At 42.4% G+C, this 17677-nt stretch overlaps 1 protein-coding gene across 2 annotated transcripts in view; it reads right to left on the reverse strand.

Moving 5' to 3' along the window:
- Window positions 1–7288: 7288 nt before the first annotated feature.
- Window positions 7289–17677, reverse strand: part of LOC147456528 (uncharacterized) — a 66925-nt gene continuing 56536 nt past the window's right edge. Inside the window, exons 5-9 of one of the 2 annotated variants that reach the window (XM_086514965.1) lie at window positions 8567–8685; window positions 8370–8483; window positions 8233–8293; window positions 7926–8079; window positions 7289–7617 (exon numbers count right to left, since the gene is read on the reverse strand). In XM_086514965.1, the coding sequence (XP_086371091.1) occupies window positions 7471–7617; window positions 7926–8079; window positions 8233–8293; window positions 8370–8483; window positions 8567–8685 (595 nt within the window). In that variant the 3' untranslated portion in view covers window positions 7289–7470. Of the gene's footprint in view, window positions 7618–7925; window positions 8080–8217; window positions 8294–8369; window positions 8484–8566; window positions 8686–17677 lie in introns of both variants that reach the window. The other variant, XM_086514964.1, reaches the window with a different exon arrangement.

Raw genomic sequence — 17677 nt, forward strand, 5'->3', positions numbered from 1 at the left:
TATGTCTCAACCGCCCTAATACCTCATTGTCTATCTCTACCCTCCGTCTCTCTCTCTCTCTTCTCTCTCTCTCTCTCTCTCTCTCTCTCAGAGAGATAGAGAGAAGAAAAAGAAGGAGTGGAGACTAGCAAAATTGTGCGAGAGAGATAGAGAAGGAGAAAGAGAGAATCTGTTTAGGAATCTGCTCGCTTGATTCCTAATGAGCCTCACCAAAAATTGCTCGCCTGGAAATATCCACCATCTACTTGTAGCCACTACAAGCATACAAAAATCTCACTCTTGCGAAAGTGTACACAGGAACACCAATCAGTGTCCAAAAACAACCATATGTCCATCAATGTGGGAGAAAAGTCAACCAAACAAGAGAGAATCACCGTCTCAATCTAATAACTGCAAATACATCAAAAGAGTGTATGGGAATAAAGCCAAAACTATGGCAAGAAATCAAAACAGAGTCTCCCCTGCAAAATGAGTAAAATCTCAATGCAAATCTCAAACCATAAACCATAACACTACTCAATGCCAATGAGTAGAAATTCCAAAATGGCTCCACAACGTGACATACAATGGCAATCCACACTCAACATACATCGATGGAGTGCTCACGCATAAATAAGTGCCAAAAGAGGTGCAATCCAAAAACTCATCAATGCAGAAACAATACAATCAAGAGAGCTCCCTGGCACACAAAAGTGCTCTCTTGAAATGCATGTAAAATGGGCATCAACCATGCACCATCACCATATGCAAATCTGCCTGCAAATATCATAAACCAAAGCACAAGATTGTTGCCAAAGTTTCCTGTGCAAACCTATGAAAGAAGCTTCACCTGTGTGCTCGAAAAATCGGGTCTGCTTAGATGGTCTGTAAACGTCAGCACAAGATTGTTGCCAAAGTTTCCTGTGAAAACCTATGAAAGAAGCTCCATCTGTGTGCTCGGAAAACCGCGTCTCTCAAGAAGCCGCTTCGATGGTCTGTAAACGCCTCCGTGTTTCTTTACCCAAATCTACCAAAAAATCTCAAACCTCAAGCTCTTCACAAGCTGAAATTGCATCTTCAACCTCAGAAATATATGCACCCAACGTTGAGCACCTGCCGTGCTTTCAAAAGTGCATCAAACTCGTACACTGCATGAAAACAGAAAACCTAAAAAAAATTGTATACAACCAGTAGTTGAATATAAAAAAATTGATGAGAAATTTGCAAAAAGTTTCTTCTGTAAAGTTTCAGATCTAAAAAAAAAGGGTAGAGAGCTGAGGGAATGGGCATGAAATGAGTTGTTTTTACAGGTCAAAACAGACGTGTAAAAATATGCAACTGTCTACAATCGACCTGCAGACGGTCTGCCAAACTTACAACAAAATTGGTGCATATTTAGAAAAACTTTCAACTGGAAAGTTGTAGACCACAATGTTCTAGTAAAGATCTTGAAAAACAAGCTGAAAAATGACTTTCTACTCCGTCAAATTTTTGTTGCAAAACAGTGTTGTTGCATACACAGTTTTTAGGGCAACACCTTCACCTATACAAAATCTTCCACACTCTCTTTTGAGCTTTCACAAGAGCATACATCACTCTCAGCTGAGTTCACAAGCTCCCATTGTGTTCTCACAAAGCTTCCAAGATTTTTTGATCTCCCCACCACCAAGAGTGAGCAAGCTATCACCTCGACGCTCTCAACATTGTCGTGATCTCCATGATCGTTTTGTGCGCTCTGATACCAATTGTGAGTGCATGAATGTAGTGCATGTGTGGATGGAGAGAGAGAGAGAGAGAGAGAGAGAGAGAACGTAATGTGGGTGGAGCAGCTCACCACAATGTGTGTGAGAGAGCCCCTTATTTTTCTATCTAGTAAAGAATATGGTGTGTACAAGTGATGGGCAGTCGGACGCCTCTGGCATGTTCGAACGGGGTAAGAGGCACACAACCTTTACCCCAACACCTTTTGGCTTGACCAATGCCCCAACTATGTTTATGACATGTATGCATAGTGTTCTAAAACCATACATGGGCATGTTTGTTATCATCTTTCTTTATGACATCCTTGTCTATAGTGCTACCAAAGAGGAGCATTTACAAAATTTTCTAAACTCGTTCAACTTATTATGTCAACACAAGTTGTATGCCAAGGAGAGAAAGCATGATTTTCTCAAAAGTGCACACTACCTTGGTCATATTATTTTTCACAAAAGGTATAGCAATGGATACTTCCAAAGCGGATGCTATATTGCATTGGTCTCATCTTACTGATTTGGAAAAACTCAAATTTGCATAGGATTGGCAAGTTCTACCTCTAAGTTTGTTAAGGATTATGCAAAACTTGTTGCACCTATGATGAACCAATTGAAAGGCAAAAGCAAGGCTTTCTTTTGGGGGAGAAGATGAGCAACATAGATTTGATAAGCTCAAGGCAACTTTAACATCAACACATATTCTTGCCATAGTTGATCCACTCAAACTATTTGTTCTAGAAATAGATGCTAGTTCTAGAGCTATCGATGTAGCTTTATGGAAATAGGGATGACTATTGGTTTTTGAGTGTCAAAAACTTGATACTACACATCAAAATTACTCTGCCTACCAAGAGATCTCTATGCTATAGTGTACACTTTGAAAAGTGGGGACATTATTTGTGTGTTTGAACATGATAGTATCAAATGGCTCTAAATGCTAGGTGGGTTAAGATTCTTGAAGAATATGATACTCGACTATGATATCACAAAGTCCGATAAAATCCGGGAGTGATTCCAGTTCCTGGTGATGTACAAAAGTAATGGCATTCATCCTAGGCCATCTAGATAATGCGTCCGCAACCACATTCTTTCTCCTAGCCGTATGAAGGATCTAGAAGTGAAGCATGGAAAAAAAGTTGGCCCATCTCATCTGCTTCTCAAATAGTTTTTGTTGCGTGAGAAAATACTATAAACTCTGATGATCAATTTTGATCACAAAATCCGCTCCTAGAAGATAATGCTTCCAGGTATACAAGGCATGAATCACAACCATAAGTTCCTTCCCATAGATTGAGGCATGCAATTCTACATCTTTAAGCCATCTACTTTTATAAGCCACTACATGCACTTCTTGGATAAGCATTGCGCCAATGCAATCGCTTGAAGCATCGCAATGAACCTCGAATGGGTTCTTTAAGTTTGGCACTATCCAAAAAAGGTCCATGGATTAATGAATTCTTTAGCTCGCCAAAGGTGCCTCCCCATTTGAAAGGGATCTTCTTCCTTGTTAGGTCATGGAGTGGTCCTGCTACTTGAGCAAAGTCTCATATAAACCTTTGATAATAGAAACATAATCCCAAAAAGCTACGTACATCATGTACCGTCGTGGGAGTTGGCCACTCTTGTACCATCTAGATCTTGGCACGATCCATACTCACGTGGTTTGCAATGCGTAAGAAGATTGAATGAATGTCCAATGAATTAAGAATAGAAATTAGATAAGCATCATAAACTCACTCAAGTATGCTTTTTAATTCCATAAGCGCCTTTTGTAGATGGTCTACATCAGGGACTACAAGATGTGCGGAAACCACTCCAACAGTCCCAATATCCACCATGTCCACAACTGAGTGTGCCGAGACTGCCTCACATGAAAAATGTGATGAAATGCTGGGGACCAATCTCATTTAAACATCATGCATTGACTTTTATTTGTGTGTTTTACCTAGTGGAAAGGAACCAAGTGGTTCAAAGGCCTCATTGTGTTTGTTCCCATTCTTGAAAAGAGAGGGTTGCTTGAATGAGCAATCATATGTTATCCTTCTTCTCTTTTGTAGACCATCCCTAAGATCCCTTATTCATGTTTTAAGGAATAGTAACCTTTAAAAAATTTAACTCGATGATAGAGATGGAGTTCAACATGATATGCAAACACATTATAGCCTCATTTGAAATGGAGATTTAGCTCTCCATGGCTCAAGCCATGGTTGCCTTGGAAGTAAGAAAGTTGTGGAAAGTGTGTTTTCAAGGATCTAGAGAGATAAGTATTGAGAATAAAACCTAAGGCAATATATTCATCCTTTTATATTCTGGCGTGGCAACTTAAGTAGTCTAAGATTATGATTTATATAAGAGAAAACAATCTTTTACCAAAGGCCCAAATATATCTAGTATGAGGAGGGAGAAAACAAACACTTCCTCTGAAATGTTATTAAATCTATTTGAATGTGGTAGGTCATCCGTGACAATGCGAACAACCTACTATCGTCCAAAAGGTACAAACTTCAAGAGATTATGTGACTGAGTGCCACTATGTTTAGGTGCTTATGTAGAGACATCATCTCTCTCTTGGCATTGAAAGGAGTTGACATGGCCATGGAACTAAGCCAAAACCCTCGGCTAACCATGGCTAAAATATCCCGACCTGAGAAAATTGTTTCACAATGGCTGGGCACAGCCACAAAACAACCCTCACTCCCTATAGGTAGCTATAAACATCTCGACCTCAAAAAAGGATAAAAAGGGACTGTGTGTGGTGTTGCATCTCTTTGATTTTAGTTCCTAGTTGGGTGAAAGCATGATAAGGTGGTCTCAACAAAAAGCTTGTTCCGGACACAACTAGCTTAGCTCCTTACTAGCTTTTCTTTTAGAGTTTATCACATACCCTATGATGCTATATACCATTTGAAAGATCTTGATGAGTAGATTTTAAAACTCTAGCCTCTTTAAAATTTCAACATATTTGACAAAAAATTTAATCGTACACCCAACTTTTTTTAGGACCAAACTAAATAGTTAGTTAGTGTTCCACCTTAGCATGCATTTAGCCAATTGAAGAGTTACGAGTTTGTAGTATGTAATTAGCCTCTCACAACTTGGGCTTTAAAGAAGCATGAGATGAAGCTCTTTCACCTATTATTGCTTAGCAAGAATCTAACTTGATCCTCACAACCATTTGTGTTTACTACACTATCCCACCTCTTGTCCTCTTATGTTCATAGAAAAATTGTTGCCTCGGACTTACCATGTAGGATAACTACATATCATGTTTTGTAATTGCAAGTTGCTCCCTTCTACTTAATGCAACCATTCCTTTTTGAAGCATATGTTAAAACATCAATTCCTATTGATGAGGTGAATTGTACATTATCATGAACTTAAGCTAAGGTGGAATTGCATTCCCTCAGTTCCCTAGCTAGTGTGTCACACTTCTTTTGTAACAGATTTGTAGGTGCATCAAAGGATAGAAGAGATCACACTTGAAACCACTTTGAAAGTCAGCTTCAAGAAAAGTTGTATGTTGAAGAGATGATTATGTTTGCAAAATGACTAGATATGGAGGGCAAATTGATCTTTTAATCTTTTTTATTCGAGGGGAGTGACATCATTGAAACGGCTCTTTGCAGTATAACATCAATCTCCTCCATAGCAGAACATTTAATGAGCATCACCCAATAACCTAGCAATGATATCATAGTCCCTAGTGTCAACACATAACGAAATGAAATGAAATATTTATGTACATCTATAGCCTAGAAGACCTAGGAGAGTAGCAACATTGTCATATGATTCAAATTTTCAATATGAATGCCTAAGGTAACTATTGCCTAAAATATATCGAGATAAGAAAGTATTATAGCCAAGGTGGGTAGCCTTTCTCCCAAAGCGTGATCTCTCAGATAGGTTGCCACTTCAAGTTACATCACAAACTTTCATGAGTAGCTACACCATGGCATCAATCTCCTCCTCTGTAAAGGAAGGGTGGAAGGTTTTTAAAAGACACCCAAACTATAAACGTAGCATGTAAATACTGGTGTTATTAGTAATCTCTTGAGCACACATGATATTTCTCACAATGACTTCCCCAAGAAGGTCATGCACCGTTCCTCATGATGATCACAATTCCATCTTTATGAACAATCTATTTTCCCACCTTTGTAATCTCAGCAATATATGATGCTTGACTATGAGTGAGCACTTTACCCAAAAATGTTTTGTCACCCTTCAAGGCACATGTGATGGGTTTTGGAGTTAGGTTTTTTGTATTTAGGTCAGTGAGGCAATTGGCCGTTCACGAAGGCACTTCAGGGCCATTTGTGTAGAAGCATCTCTCCACCATCTCCTTTAATCTCCCTTCATTGTCCTGCTTAGTTTGCTTTACTTAAAATTGTGCATTGCTAATTATGTAACTAGTTGTTGTAGAATGGTGTGGCATACATTGTTGATTTATCCAACCACTAATCCAATGTGGTTATAACATGTCAATGTAAGAAAATTCTTTGTCAAAATCAACAACCTTCATATAAGTAATTTCTCCATTGAGGCATCCTATCTTACTCTCCATGTGCATATTGGCCCTTTTCCCAATTTTTTCGATAAAGCGATCGCATCTTCCTTCGTACTCTTTCCAATCCACAATTCATACATTTCAAGCTAGTTCGTTCCTTCTCTTCTCTTTCTCCAATTTATCATATAAAGAATAGGAGAAGAAAAGGAGCTAGCTTTTTACTTTTTAGCAAGTTTTATCCACTTTATCTATGCCTTCAATCCTTCTCAACAACTGACTTCAGCAATTGCTCCTGGGAGATCTTAGTATCTTGTCCACACATGCAATTTTCTAACTTTGATTTCCAAGATTCAAAAGTAGAAGTGCATCGTATAATCTTTTCGCACTTCATACTTCACCCATGTTCTCAGAATTGACCATCTGCCTTAGATCATGTGGTGAATACCTCAACTAGAAGCATTTGTTTCTGGAGAGGGAGAGGGGAAAGAAAGGACTGCCAGGGGCAGGGGATATACATACTAATGTCTCTAATAAGCCAATGTGAAACAGATTGTACAATGCAAGATGTCTCTCATGGAGGCAAAACAAAACAAGCCTCAAGCTAAAGGCTAATTCTTGCTTTCCTTAAACTACACTGAGAGTGCCCGATATACAAGCTGTCCTAGCAAATCTCTCTCAGTACAGGATCTCCTGGGAAGATGTATGTTGCATGAAGGGGATGCCTTGGCATGTGTGGGAGTGGGAATCTCACTTCGATCACCATTGCTCTATCCAGTGCATACCTCTATCCATGGTGAAGGTAGCAGGGTGTTACTAATTGTACTTGTGCTCGGGTGTGACAATGAAGAAGTTGGTAACTGTGCTATGCCTAGATAAGCCAAGCCTATGTTGTTCAACATCTGTGGAGTTTCAAGAGGATGAACCCAAAACATCTCCTATCCAGTGCATGACTTGCCGTAGTGAAACAAATCCTCTTGATACACGCAACACCAATTCCCCCAAATATCTTAGTACACCGAGCATTTGCAAATGTAATGCCCATCCGTTTGAGAGAGAGATTTCTTGATTTTGCATTGAATTTCTACATTAAGGTCCTTCCTGAGTAACTAAAGCATCATCTGTAAGTATGTGCACGTGCCCATGGAAGTGCAAAAAGAGTATATACTCATTCACCTTTCATACAGCAACCCTTTCTGAATTCTAAAGCTGCTTTACAATGGTAATTTGGTATTAAAGAGTTCTGAGTCGACAAACGGCATCATTGAAGAGCTTGTCTGACAAGTTCCATAGGTCAGCCGCAAATTGAGTATTGTAGGATAATGTAGAGGACGCTACCCTACACCCTTCTCCTCCAAAGAAGTATTCTCCTGACACACTCTGCATAAGAAACGCAGAAAAATACAGGCTAAGAAAATTGACAAACTACACATGGGGGCACATTTATGGTAGTCACGTTATGGTTCAAGCAGAAAATTCAATCTATGATGAGACTATGAAGCTTATAAACATGAGAGAAGCCTTGGGTAATGAGAAGCCTAGCAGCACAAGGAAATTTAAAACCATAATTATTCGGAAACACGGACCTTTTCCGACAATAAATTTTATATTGTGGATTTCTCTTGGACGGAAATATCATTGCATGCTCAATAAAAAAAATTGAAACTGGCGCTAATTAGAATACATACTGGAGGAGCCAAAGCTGCATTGACCACAGCTTTGCATCCCACTGTAGGTGATTGAAGGAGAAATGCACTTCTTAGCAAGATAAATATGCATGTTGAGAACCACGTCGGAAGCTCTCTGAAAATAGCTGTCTGTACTATTCCTGGGTCTGCAACGCTGTTTATGACGAGCAGAACAACACCACCACATTACAGGTCTTTTTGAGCCAGATGCATGCTTTATAGACAACAAAGGAGAACAATATTTGGGAAGCAAGGCTGTACTTCACATGTGACACGAATCTATATTACTCACACAGCAGTTACTTGCATTGGCAATGTTCCAGTAGAGAGACGTCGATGCAACTCATATGTAAACATTACCATAAACACTGCAAAAGCACCCAAACAACAGTTAAATCTTCTCTTCTATACTCAAAACAAACAATGCAAAAAAGAAACCATTACACTTTGATGTTTCGTATATGTAGGCAATCTGGTAAACTGGAACTTTTGATGAATGCATTCTTTTCTGCACCTCTCTCCTCAGAAGAAGGGAAAAGAGCCCATCAAAATTTTGAACTGTTGTAACAAAGCTGGAGCTAATTCAGTGCATGGTAGCTTTTGGAAAACATATTCAGCAAGAAATGGGAGTAAATTCTTACCACAAAGGTGTGTAAATGATCCTACATTTACTATGCGTGCAGGCACTCTACTTCTTTGTAGAAGGGGTAGAAGCGATCGAGTGAGAAAATAATGTCCAAGATAATTGGTGGAAATTAGACTGCACAGAATAAACCCGTAATGTATCAACAAAACTGTCCATCAAGTCCGCTTCATGTACACACAGGCATATGTGTGGATACACGACTGCTGTAACTTGCGTTCTAGGCACGCCACAACAAATGAAAAAGACCAAGCGCTCTCTCTCTCTCTCTCTCTCTCTCTCTCTCTCTCTCTCTCTCTCTCTCTCTCTACATACCCGCTATACATTTGCACCAGAGACTGACTCAGTGTATACAGAGGAGATCTATAGCCCTCTATGCACAGCTGGTCCTGGCCTCTCAGTGGAGGAGTGCACCACTTTACTGACTGAGACACTGCATGGTGCAGCATCAGAGGCATACACACACTCAGCCGGGTCGTAGGCGACATTCTGGGAGCATGCCCCAGAATAGTTGGTATGATGAGGAGTGCAGAGAGATGAGAGCCCAGCTCTGGAGAGATTTTCTTTTAGGAGTCATCACTTACAGACAGTCTCTGATTGCTTCCCGGCGCCTTGTGCGACGGAAGAAACGAGCTTACTTGGCCCAGATGGAGCGAGACTTGTACCAGTCGTTCTTGAGTAGAAACTCAAAAGAGGCATGTCGACTCTTTCGTGAGCACTCCCCTCCCCCAGTAATTACTTCTCATGATCTGTGGGGCCAGTATGCGACATCGATATATACGGTTCTTGGACAGGACCCCCTTCCAAATCCTACAGAGCCATGCCCACCTACCAGCACCTTCTTTACCACTGAGATGGTAAAGAGAGCCATTGACAGGATGAGGACCAACAAGGCATATGATCATGATGGTCTAGTAGCAGAGCACTTCATACATGCTAGAGATATGATGGTAGAGGTTCTTGCAGTGTTGTTCAATCGTGCCATGTGTGAGGGGTTACCTGAGAGTTGGAGGTGGTCTACTATTGTGCCTATCTTCAAGGCAGGTAATCCTACACAGCCTGGGAATTACCGCACTATTATGGTTGGGCACACATTGGCACGGTTGTATGCATCCATTCTTGAGAAACAGTTGAGTAATTGGGCAGAGGGTGAGGGTGTACGGGCAAAGCCGGTTTTAGGAGGGGTTTCTCCACTCTTGATCATATTCTGACACTCGGTGCCATCATTGAGGAGGGCAGGTCACACGGGAGACGGATTTATTGTAGCTTTGTGGATTTCCGCAAGCATTTGACATGGTATCGAGAGCTCGTTTGATGCGCAGACTACAGGAGATGGGGGTAGCCATTGTGTTGATTTGGGGGATTATGGCTCTGTACAGATCAGTGATGGGACATGTACGCACTTCGGAGGGGATTTCTGATTTAGTTCACTCCACCATTGGGGTGAAACAGGGTTGCCCATTGTCTCCTACTCTATTTGGTATGTATGTTGATGAGGTGTTTGATTACATTGACAGAGAGGGTGATAGAGGTGCCCAGCTGGTAGGGACGTGGATCCCATTGTTGTCATATGCTGATGATATTATGTTGATCTCTGACTCACCAGACAGCTGGATGCATTACACAGTTTTGCAAAGGATAGTGGATTATCTGTAAACATTGGTAAAACCAAGGTTATTGTGTTTAAAACCACACCACAGTGGACCAGGAGATCAGCATCGACTTTCATATATGGTCAGGAGATTGTAGAGTATACAGATGCATGCACTTACCTTGGGGTTGTCTTCACATGGCCGAGGTTTTCTTTGGGGAGAGCAGCAGAGACTAGACTAACTAGAGCTTATGCGGCCTTGGGAAGCTTCGAGAGGATGTGTTCGCAGGTTCAATTCCAGGAACCTCGGACAAAGTTATGGCTCTTTGATACTTTAGTAGCCTCAACTATGTTGTATGGGGTGTAGATATGGGGACCTTCGGTAGGCCAGGATGGTTCAAGACGTATGGTATAGAGAGCATCTTCTCCACCTCACATGAGATGGGTTTGTGATTCGACCCAGACACACACATGTCTCATGGTTCGCGGTGTGCCATTGGTCAAATACGCACATCCTCACATCAGCTGGAGATTGGAACTGGTAGATTCAAAGGGATACCAGCAGACACCAAGATATGCCGCTTATGCCAGCTAGAGCCAGAGACAGAGCTACATTACATATGTCATTGCACAGTGTATTAAGAGATACGGGGCCGTTTCCACTGCTTATTCATAGAGGGTTTCGGTCCTTTCTCCAGGGTTATGAGTTATGAGGATCAGAGATGTCTTGGGCTATATCTACTTGAGCTACACAGATATAGAGACACTTCACTGGGGAGAGCTAGAGAAAGACAGTCCCAAAGACAGATTACAGGTTTCTTTTCACTAGATATGGGACAGCCAGAAGAGCAGCCATCACTGCAGAGCTCGGCCCACACTCATCCGACCACTACCAGCACTCTCATCGAGCACTGGAGCTACGGAGATCGAGACGGCCACGATTGAGGAGAGGGACTACATAGCATCAACGGAGATTACAACAAAAGATTCGAGCCATACTCTCTCGACATCAGGAGTATAGATGATGATGGATTCTAGTAGTAGTAGTATTTTTGTTCTATTTCTTTTGTACCCAAACATGGTATCAGATTCACTATTTTGTAACAGATTGGTCTCATAGATCATTTTGACCTTTTGAAGACGTTAATAAAACATTTCATTTCATTTCTCTCTCTCTCTCTCTTAGCCATTGAGCTTGGGAGAGCTAGACACCCACATCCAGGAGAGCCACCACGACATCGACAGAGGCTCCATCAAAGGATCATGACTATTCTAGCACGACATGAGAGACGTCTAGTACAAAGGTGGACATTGACGATACTCTTCAGCAACTGATGCACTACATCCTTGGACAGCGCCCGATGCCGGGCATCCTCAAATACTGATGTTTATGTTAGCTTTTATTTTACTTCTTTTTATTTAGTACCCAGACACTGTATTAGATCCACCAAGATTGTATAAGTTTGGTCTCATAGGTCATTTTGGTCTTTTGAAGACATTTAATATACCATTTCATTTCATTTCATTTCTCTCTTTGTGAAAAAGTGGTTGTATACTATGTACAAAGAGAACGTTGGGGATCCTCAAAGGCCCATCACCCAAAGGATGTAGACGAGAGTACAAAGCGGTGCCATGGGTACATTGAGGTGACCTGTATGAAAAATGCAAAATGAACCACTGGGGAGGTGCCGAGTGCCATGAAATGTGTCCACAGTCCATACTGAAAAGAACTCAGGATCTGGCCCATGTCCTGAGAAAAGAGTATCTACGCCTCTAGAGAAGCCTGTTGAAGTATCCCACTGGCTGCAAAGTTTATGCAGCAACTCAGTCCAAATACCTGTCAAAGTGGTCAATGTCGGGGAAGACTATGAGCCCAGAATGTGAGTACAACGAGCCTTTCACGTGATTCATAAAGCGATGCTACAGATCGTAGTAAAAACTGCATCCCTCTAAGAGAAGTCCAGCTGATGCACAGTGTTTTAAACCATTTGTATTTTTCATATTCAATTCCAATGAAAGCATTTGCAATATTACCCATAACTTGTCAACGAGGAATGAATCCATACTGAGCTGGATGTATACCAGAGAACAAATGATCTTTGACATAAGTAGCTATCATTTTCTACAACAATATATAAATGACTAGCATAAGTGTGATAGGACGCCAATGTGAGAAGGATTCACATAGCGCTTGCTTGGGCAGCAATTTCACCAATCCCTCTTTCCACAATTGCGGCAAAGATTGCGTAGTTCATGCATAATTTATCATGAAAAGTAGAGGCTGCTTAAGGCACTCCCAAAAGCGGAGGAAAAAATCAACTGTAAGACCATCCCATCCAAGCGATTTCGAATGACCAAGTTGTAATAGACTATCATGCAATTCGACTACTGTAAAACTGACCTCAAGCATATCTACATCAGTCATTGCCTTCCGTTCTTTAATGAGAGATTGCAATGGACACAAACAAAGTGAATGGACACTGTGCGTGAAGGTGCATGAGACTGAGAGATAGTGAGAGAAGAGAATACGACACCAGAGACGTTGTAAAACCCTCCTCCGAAGGCCCCACTCTCGATGGCGAGAGTGGTCTCCTATTGATTGCACAACTAGTACATTGACTGGATGCAAATCTAATGGCTATGTTGATGTCGACAGTATAACCGGCCCGTACAACGTAGAGGGCGGTACTATTTCAATTACCTGTTAACTTTACACAGAGCACTGAGAAGGGAAGAGAACACAGTTGCGTCCAGCGACTAGAATGTCACTGCGCACACGAGACCGACACCCTGTAGGCCCCAAAGACTGGCGCCCCTTTCGGTATTTCTTTATTCAAATTAAGGTAGGTGATCCGACCACTTAGCACAAACTTTCACAAAGCTGTCCAAACCTGACGAGGGCTGAAAACGCAGGTTTTCGACCGGATTTCGACAACATAACGGCGCAAAAACCCCTGTAGGTAAAAACACCTGTCTAGGACGGATTCCCTCGATATCTGGAAGGCTTTCTGGTGAGCTGTCACAGAAATTCAGCGGGCTGTAATTCTCTGTTTTTCACTGCCGGGAGCCCAAAAGCCTGTACACGCATCCCAAGGCTCTCACGAGGCTCCCCCGATGTTCCCTTGCAGTTTAGGTGCGAAACCCTAAACCTGCAGAAAAACACAGCAGGCTGTAATTCCCTGTTTCGGATCGTTTTTAGCGGAGCGAACACGCCTACGCGTGTCCCAAGGGCTCCCGCACGCAATGGGATAGTTCCCCTGTGAATTGGACGAGTTTTCACGCAAGAAAACTCTCCAAACTCGCAATCTTTCGTGATGGAACTGTGCGTACCTGTGGGGGATTAGCAATTAGCTAATCCGGTTCCTGTTTAAAAGGCTCTTGCCTTGGCAAATGCGCATAAACCCCCAGAACTGTACATAGGTCAAATGAGAAGCCCACTAGTGGGGCATAACATACTATATGTAGGGGAGAAAGAGAGCAGTATGTAGCGTGCGGAGCATCACTCCCGTCACCATACTGTGCATAGAGGGCAAGGTAAGCATTCCATAGCTTTTGTACCTGCTACAATCCACCTGAGGCTGAAAATGGCGCCCCCTTTGTTGATATGCAGTTCGTTTTTGCCTCCCAGAGTGGCAGAATCGCTCACAGGCTGACTTGTCGCCCAGTTTCCGAGTTTGGGCTTTCCCTACTAAAAATATCTCAACTGGTGCGTTAGTTGACTTGGCAGCAGAGCAATAAAATGTTCCCCTTGTCATTCCAGAGCTAATGACGCGAACACATTTTCCGGTCAAAAATAGCAGTTCCCTAAATTTTAGGAGATGCTTCCATGGCGTCCCTATCGGTCTCCTGACCATCATTGAAGACTACCATTTGACCACCATCTACAATGTGGGTTAATTTACTGGCCCCTTTCAACTTATAAAGTTGCAGTGACTTGACGAGTGGCCCAAATTCCAGTTTGGCGCACACGAGCTTCCATACTCATCAGAATTTAGTGCTAACTGGCCCGGGCAGTCCCTGTCTGACCGACCTAGATCCCCGATGTGAGAAACCCATTTGGCTGCAGCCGTTTCACACTGGCCATGCAATGTCCACTTGCACCTTTTCAAGGGTTTTGGGACAAACAAGTAAAAATAAAATAAATATATCTAATACTTATTTACGGAAGGCAATAGGAAAAATACACCTCCTGGTGACAGACAGTGGTGACGACGGAACCGAGTCTATGGCTGGAAACTGAGTGCTTCGACTCTGACTAAGGCTGAATTCTGCTGATGCAAAATCGCAATCTGCAGGTCCTTCAAATGCTGTTGAAAACTGCTGTGGGGCTGCGGTCCAAGAATGTTATGAGTGGCTGAACTTGGCTGCTTTAAAACGCTGGAATCGACAGCCCAAAAACGCTGGAAAAACACTGAATAGTTGGCTGAAAAACGCTGGGCAGCAGGGGGATCCAAGCGCTATCTGTTGAAGGCTTTTGTTGCTGCAGTCCCTGGCTGAAAACGCTGATGGGAAACGCCAGGCCAAGCTGAATATTGCTGATGGAAATCGCCAAGGCAAGGATGGTGAAGCTTGGTGAAAACGCCAGCAAGGGGGGGGGAGTCTTGCTGAAAGAGAAAGGGGGAACCGGTTGCTCTTTGGCCTGTGTTCTCCTTGCTCTTCTGCCAAGCTAGCCTAGGTTTGCTTATATATCATCTTACCCAAATTGCCCTACTCAGTTCCCAACAAAAGTCACTTAAAATAATAAGTGAAAAATGTCAAAAATAGGAAAAATAGGTTTAATGCACTGGAAAATGCTCTTGATGGATTCTATTGGATTCTGATGGTAATGCTAATGATCATGCTGTGTGCAACCAGAGGATATGCATCTACTCTAAGTGCCTAGGCATGCACGGTCTGCAAACAGACTCACAAAAGTGCCAGAACACTTCCTAAGCTAGGCTGACTAGACTGACTGAACCCTTGTCAGGCTGTAGCTTCTCCACGTACACATAGGGTTGGATGTGTCACGTGACATGATAGATTGCCGTGAGTAGTGCAAATGCTTAAAGAACTCTTTTGATGAACAACCCTTATCCATGAGAACACACTGTCTGGATCTAACCTTCCATTTTTCAAGTTTCCTCTTGTTATTGTGCATCAAAGAGGCTTTGGCCGCACATAACTGTTCTTGTTCCGAATCAGTAAACCGTCTAGTATCTACAAGGCTTTCTAAAGCTTGACAAGTTGTCTTATCTTGATGCACTCTATCTCTTAGCTGATGCATGTACCACAAACCATAATCTTGTATTACTGCCCATATCTGCATGACAAAACGCCACATCCACATCGATAAACATATGAGAGACAAGCAAAGGAATGACCGTCTCAATCAAGCTTTGGAGGACCTTGTGTGAAAGATATGCATTATTAATATGAAACAAACGCTTGCGAGGAAGCGGAGAATCTACAACCAATGCCTCAAAATGGACCAAGAGCCAAAGAGGAAAATGATCAGATAGAGTAAAAGAACGATCAATCCTCATATCACATGCAAACATATCATATTGCGGAGTGCCCAACACATACCAGCGATCCAATCTTGCTCTATATCCAGAGTGAGCACCATGAGTAAAAGTATAGCTCCACCTTGAAGAGTGAGTAACGGCCCACAGATCCAAAGCACCTATAGTACTGACCATAACATCCCAAGAAGAACGCTCAGAGCTCAACATATATGAATGACCAGCTAAACTGTCAAAGCGGACTCCATGTGCATTCCTTGCGACTCGTTGCGAGGTATTTTGATGCAAAGGTGACGGCACAGATGTGGACCCAATCAAAGCATCTTTATATGAGTGAATCACTCTATCCCACGCTTCAACTAGCGACTTATGATCATGAGATGCAAATACAGAAGTTCATACACTTCTCCCATCCATGGCATGCACATTTCTCGAGACAGGTGGAGCAAGATGCTTAGTAGTCTTCTTTGGAGTTTGCCAACCATCAACGGAATCTCCCACTTTGGCTTTACCTTTGTTGTCGGCCTTTGCAGCATGATGCACATTAGCCAAACTCTTAGTTCTATCTTTTTCCTGTTGACCCTGCATGCTTCCATTAGAACCCCCCAACTTTGTCTTCACAGACAAAGAAGAGGGAGAGGCAACATGAGTTTCAAATGTAGGAATAGCAGAAAGTGGCAATTTCAACAGAGGCTCTAGGCATTCAAACTGCATATGGCCAAATTTACCACAGTTGAAACATGCACCAGCAAACTTCCCCCATTTGAGTTGAAATGGCCTTTTGCCCACCACTGGATCACCAAAATCAACCGTTATCCCTGACAGTGTCAGTTTATCTGTATCCCACAACAAACAAAATCTATTGGAATTGGTATCTGAATTCGAGGGACAAATCACTTTGCCCAACTGAGCAGCCAAAAGAGCCAAGAAATGCTTCGAAGTCCATGGAGATCCAACTATTTCCACCCAAACTGGGCATCTATGTCGAATCAAACTTTGATAGTCTTTAGTAAGCGCCCATGGCAATACATGTGTCATTTGCATGTTGAATAACAACGGGGACATTTCCAACAGTTGCAAACGAGCGTCCATGTCTGCCAACAACACCTCATAGAAACCACGGGCACCAAAATATACTCCTCGGACAGCTTGCCGTTTCAACAAAAAACAAACCCACTGAGCTACGTCTTGAGCCGAGGGCATCTTGCCAAGGAAAAATAAAATAACCGCATTCAACGCAAACTGCGCAATCAAATCCATAAGCTGCTCAGCCAGAATAACCGCTTCGGTACTGGGTTGCTGACCTTCCAAGCGTTCTTAGCATCTTTTATAATGTTTGCAGCATCCATCGAGGAGAGGTCGACCTGTTTCCTACACTTATATACAGCTTCTTTTGCCATACTCAATCGAAGCAACACTTGTACAAACAAAACCAAACCACAGATCAAGACTACTACTTCAAAAACACACCAGATAAGCACTCACTTCTTTTTTTTTTAATCAATGTTTCTATGTACAAAACCACAGCAACTGTACATAAATCTGATATTACTCCACAAGATTCTGTACAAATGTATGCACCGTGCAGAGCACCCTCTAAATAACCAAAAGAACCAACTGACGAATGATCCGAGATAGGAGCTAACCACTGAGCTGACAGATTCCTGCACGCAGTCTGCACAAACTGGCACACAGATCTCTCTCTCTCTCTCTCTCTCTCTCTCTCACTCACACACACCACACACACACAATAAAAGTGGGGCTTTGAGTCTTGACCCTTAGCATTAGATACCATTGAATTCAATCAAGGAAATTTCCAATTCAGTGCACATATATTCATAAAGTTCGCAAAATACTATCACCCCGTCAATATCCCTAAAATCTCAAAAGAGAAATTAGTGACTTTATTGGTGTCTCACTGCTCTGCTGCCCCCCCCCCCCCCCCCTTTCCTCGAGTGCGCTGCTCCCCCACCCCAGCCCGCTCGCACTACCCTCTCCTTCTCCTCTCAGGCACTTC

Source organism: Adiantum capillus-veneris, chromosome 6 (assembly GCF_014529385.1).
Source record: "Adiantum capillus-veneris isolate H3 chromosome 6, ASM1452938v2, whole genome shotgun sequence".
NCBI classification, from domain to species: domain Eukaryota; kingdom Viridiplantae; phylum Streptophyta; class Polypodiopsida; order Polypodiales; family Pteridaceae; genus Adiantum; species Adiantum capillus-veneris.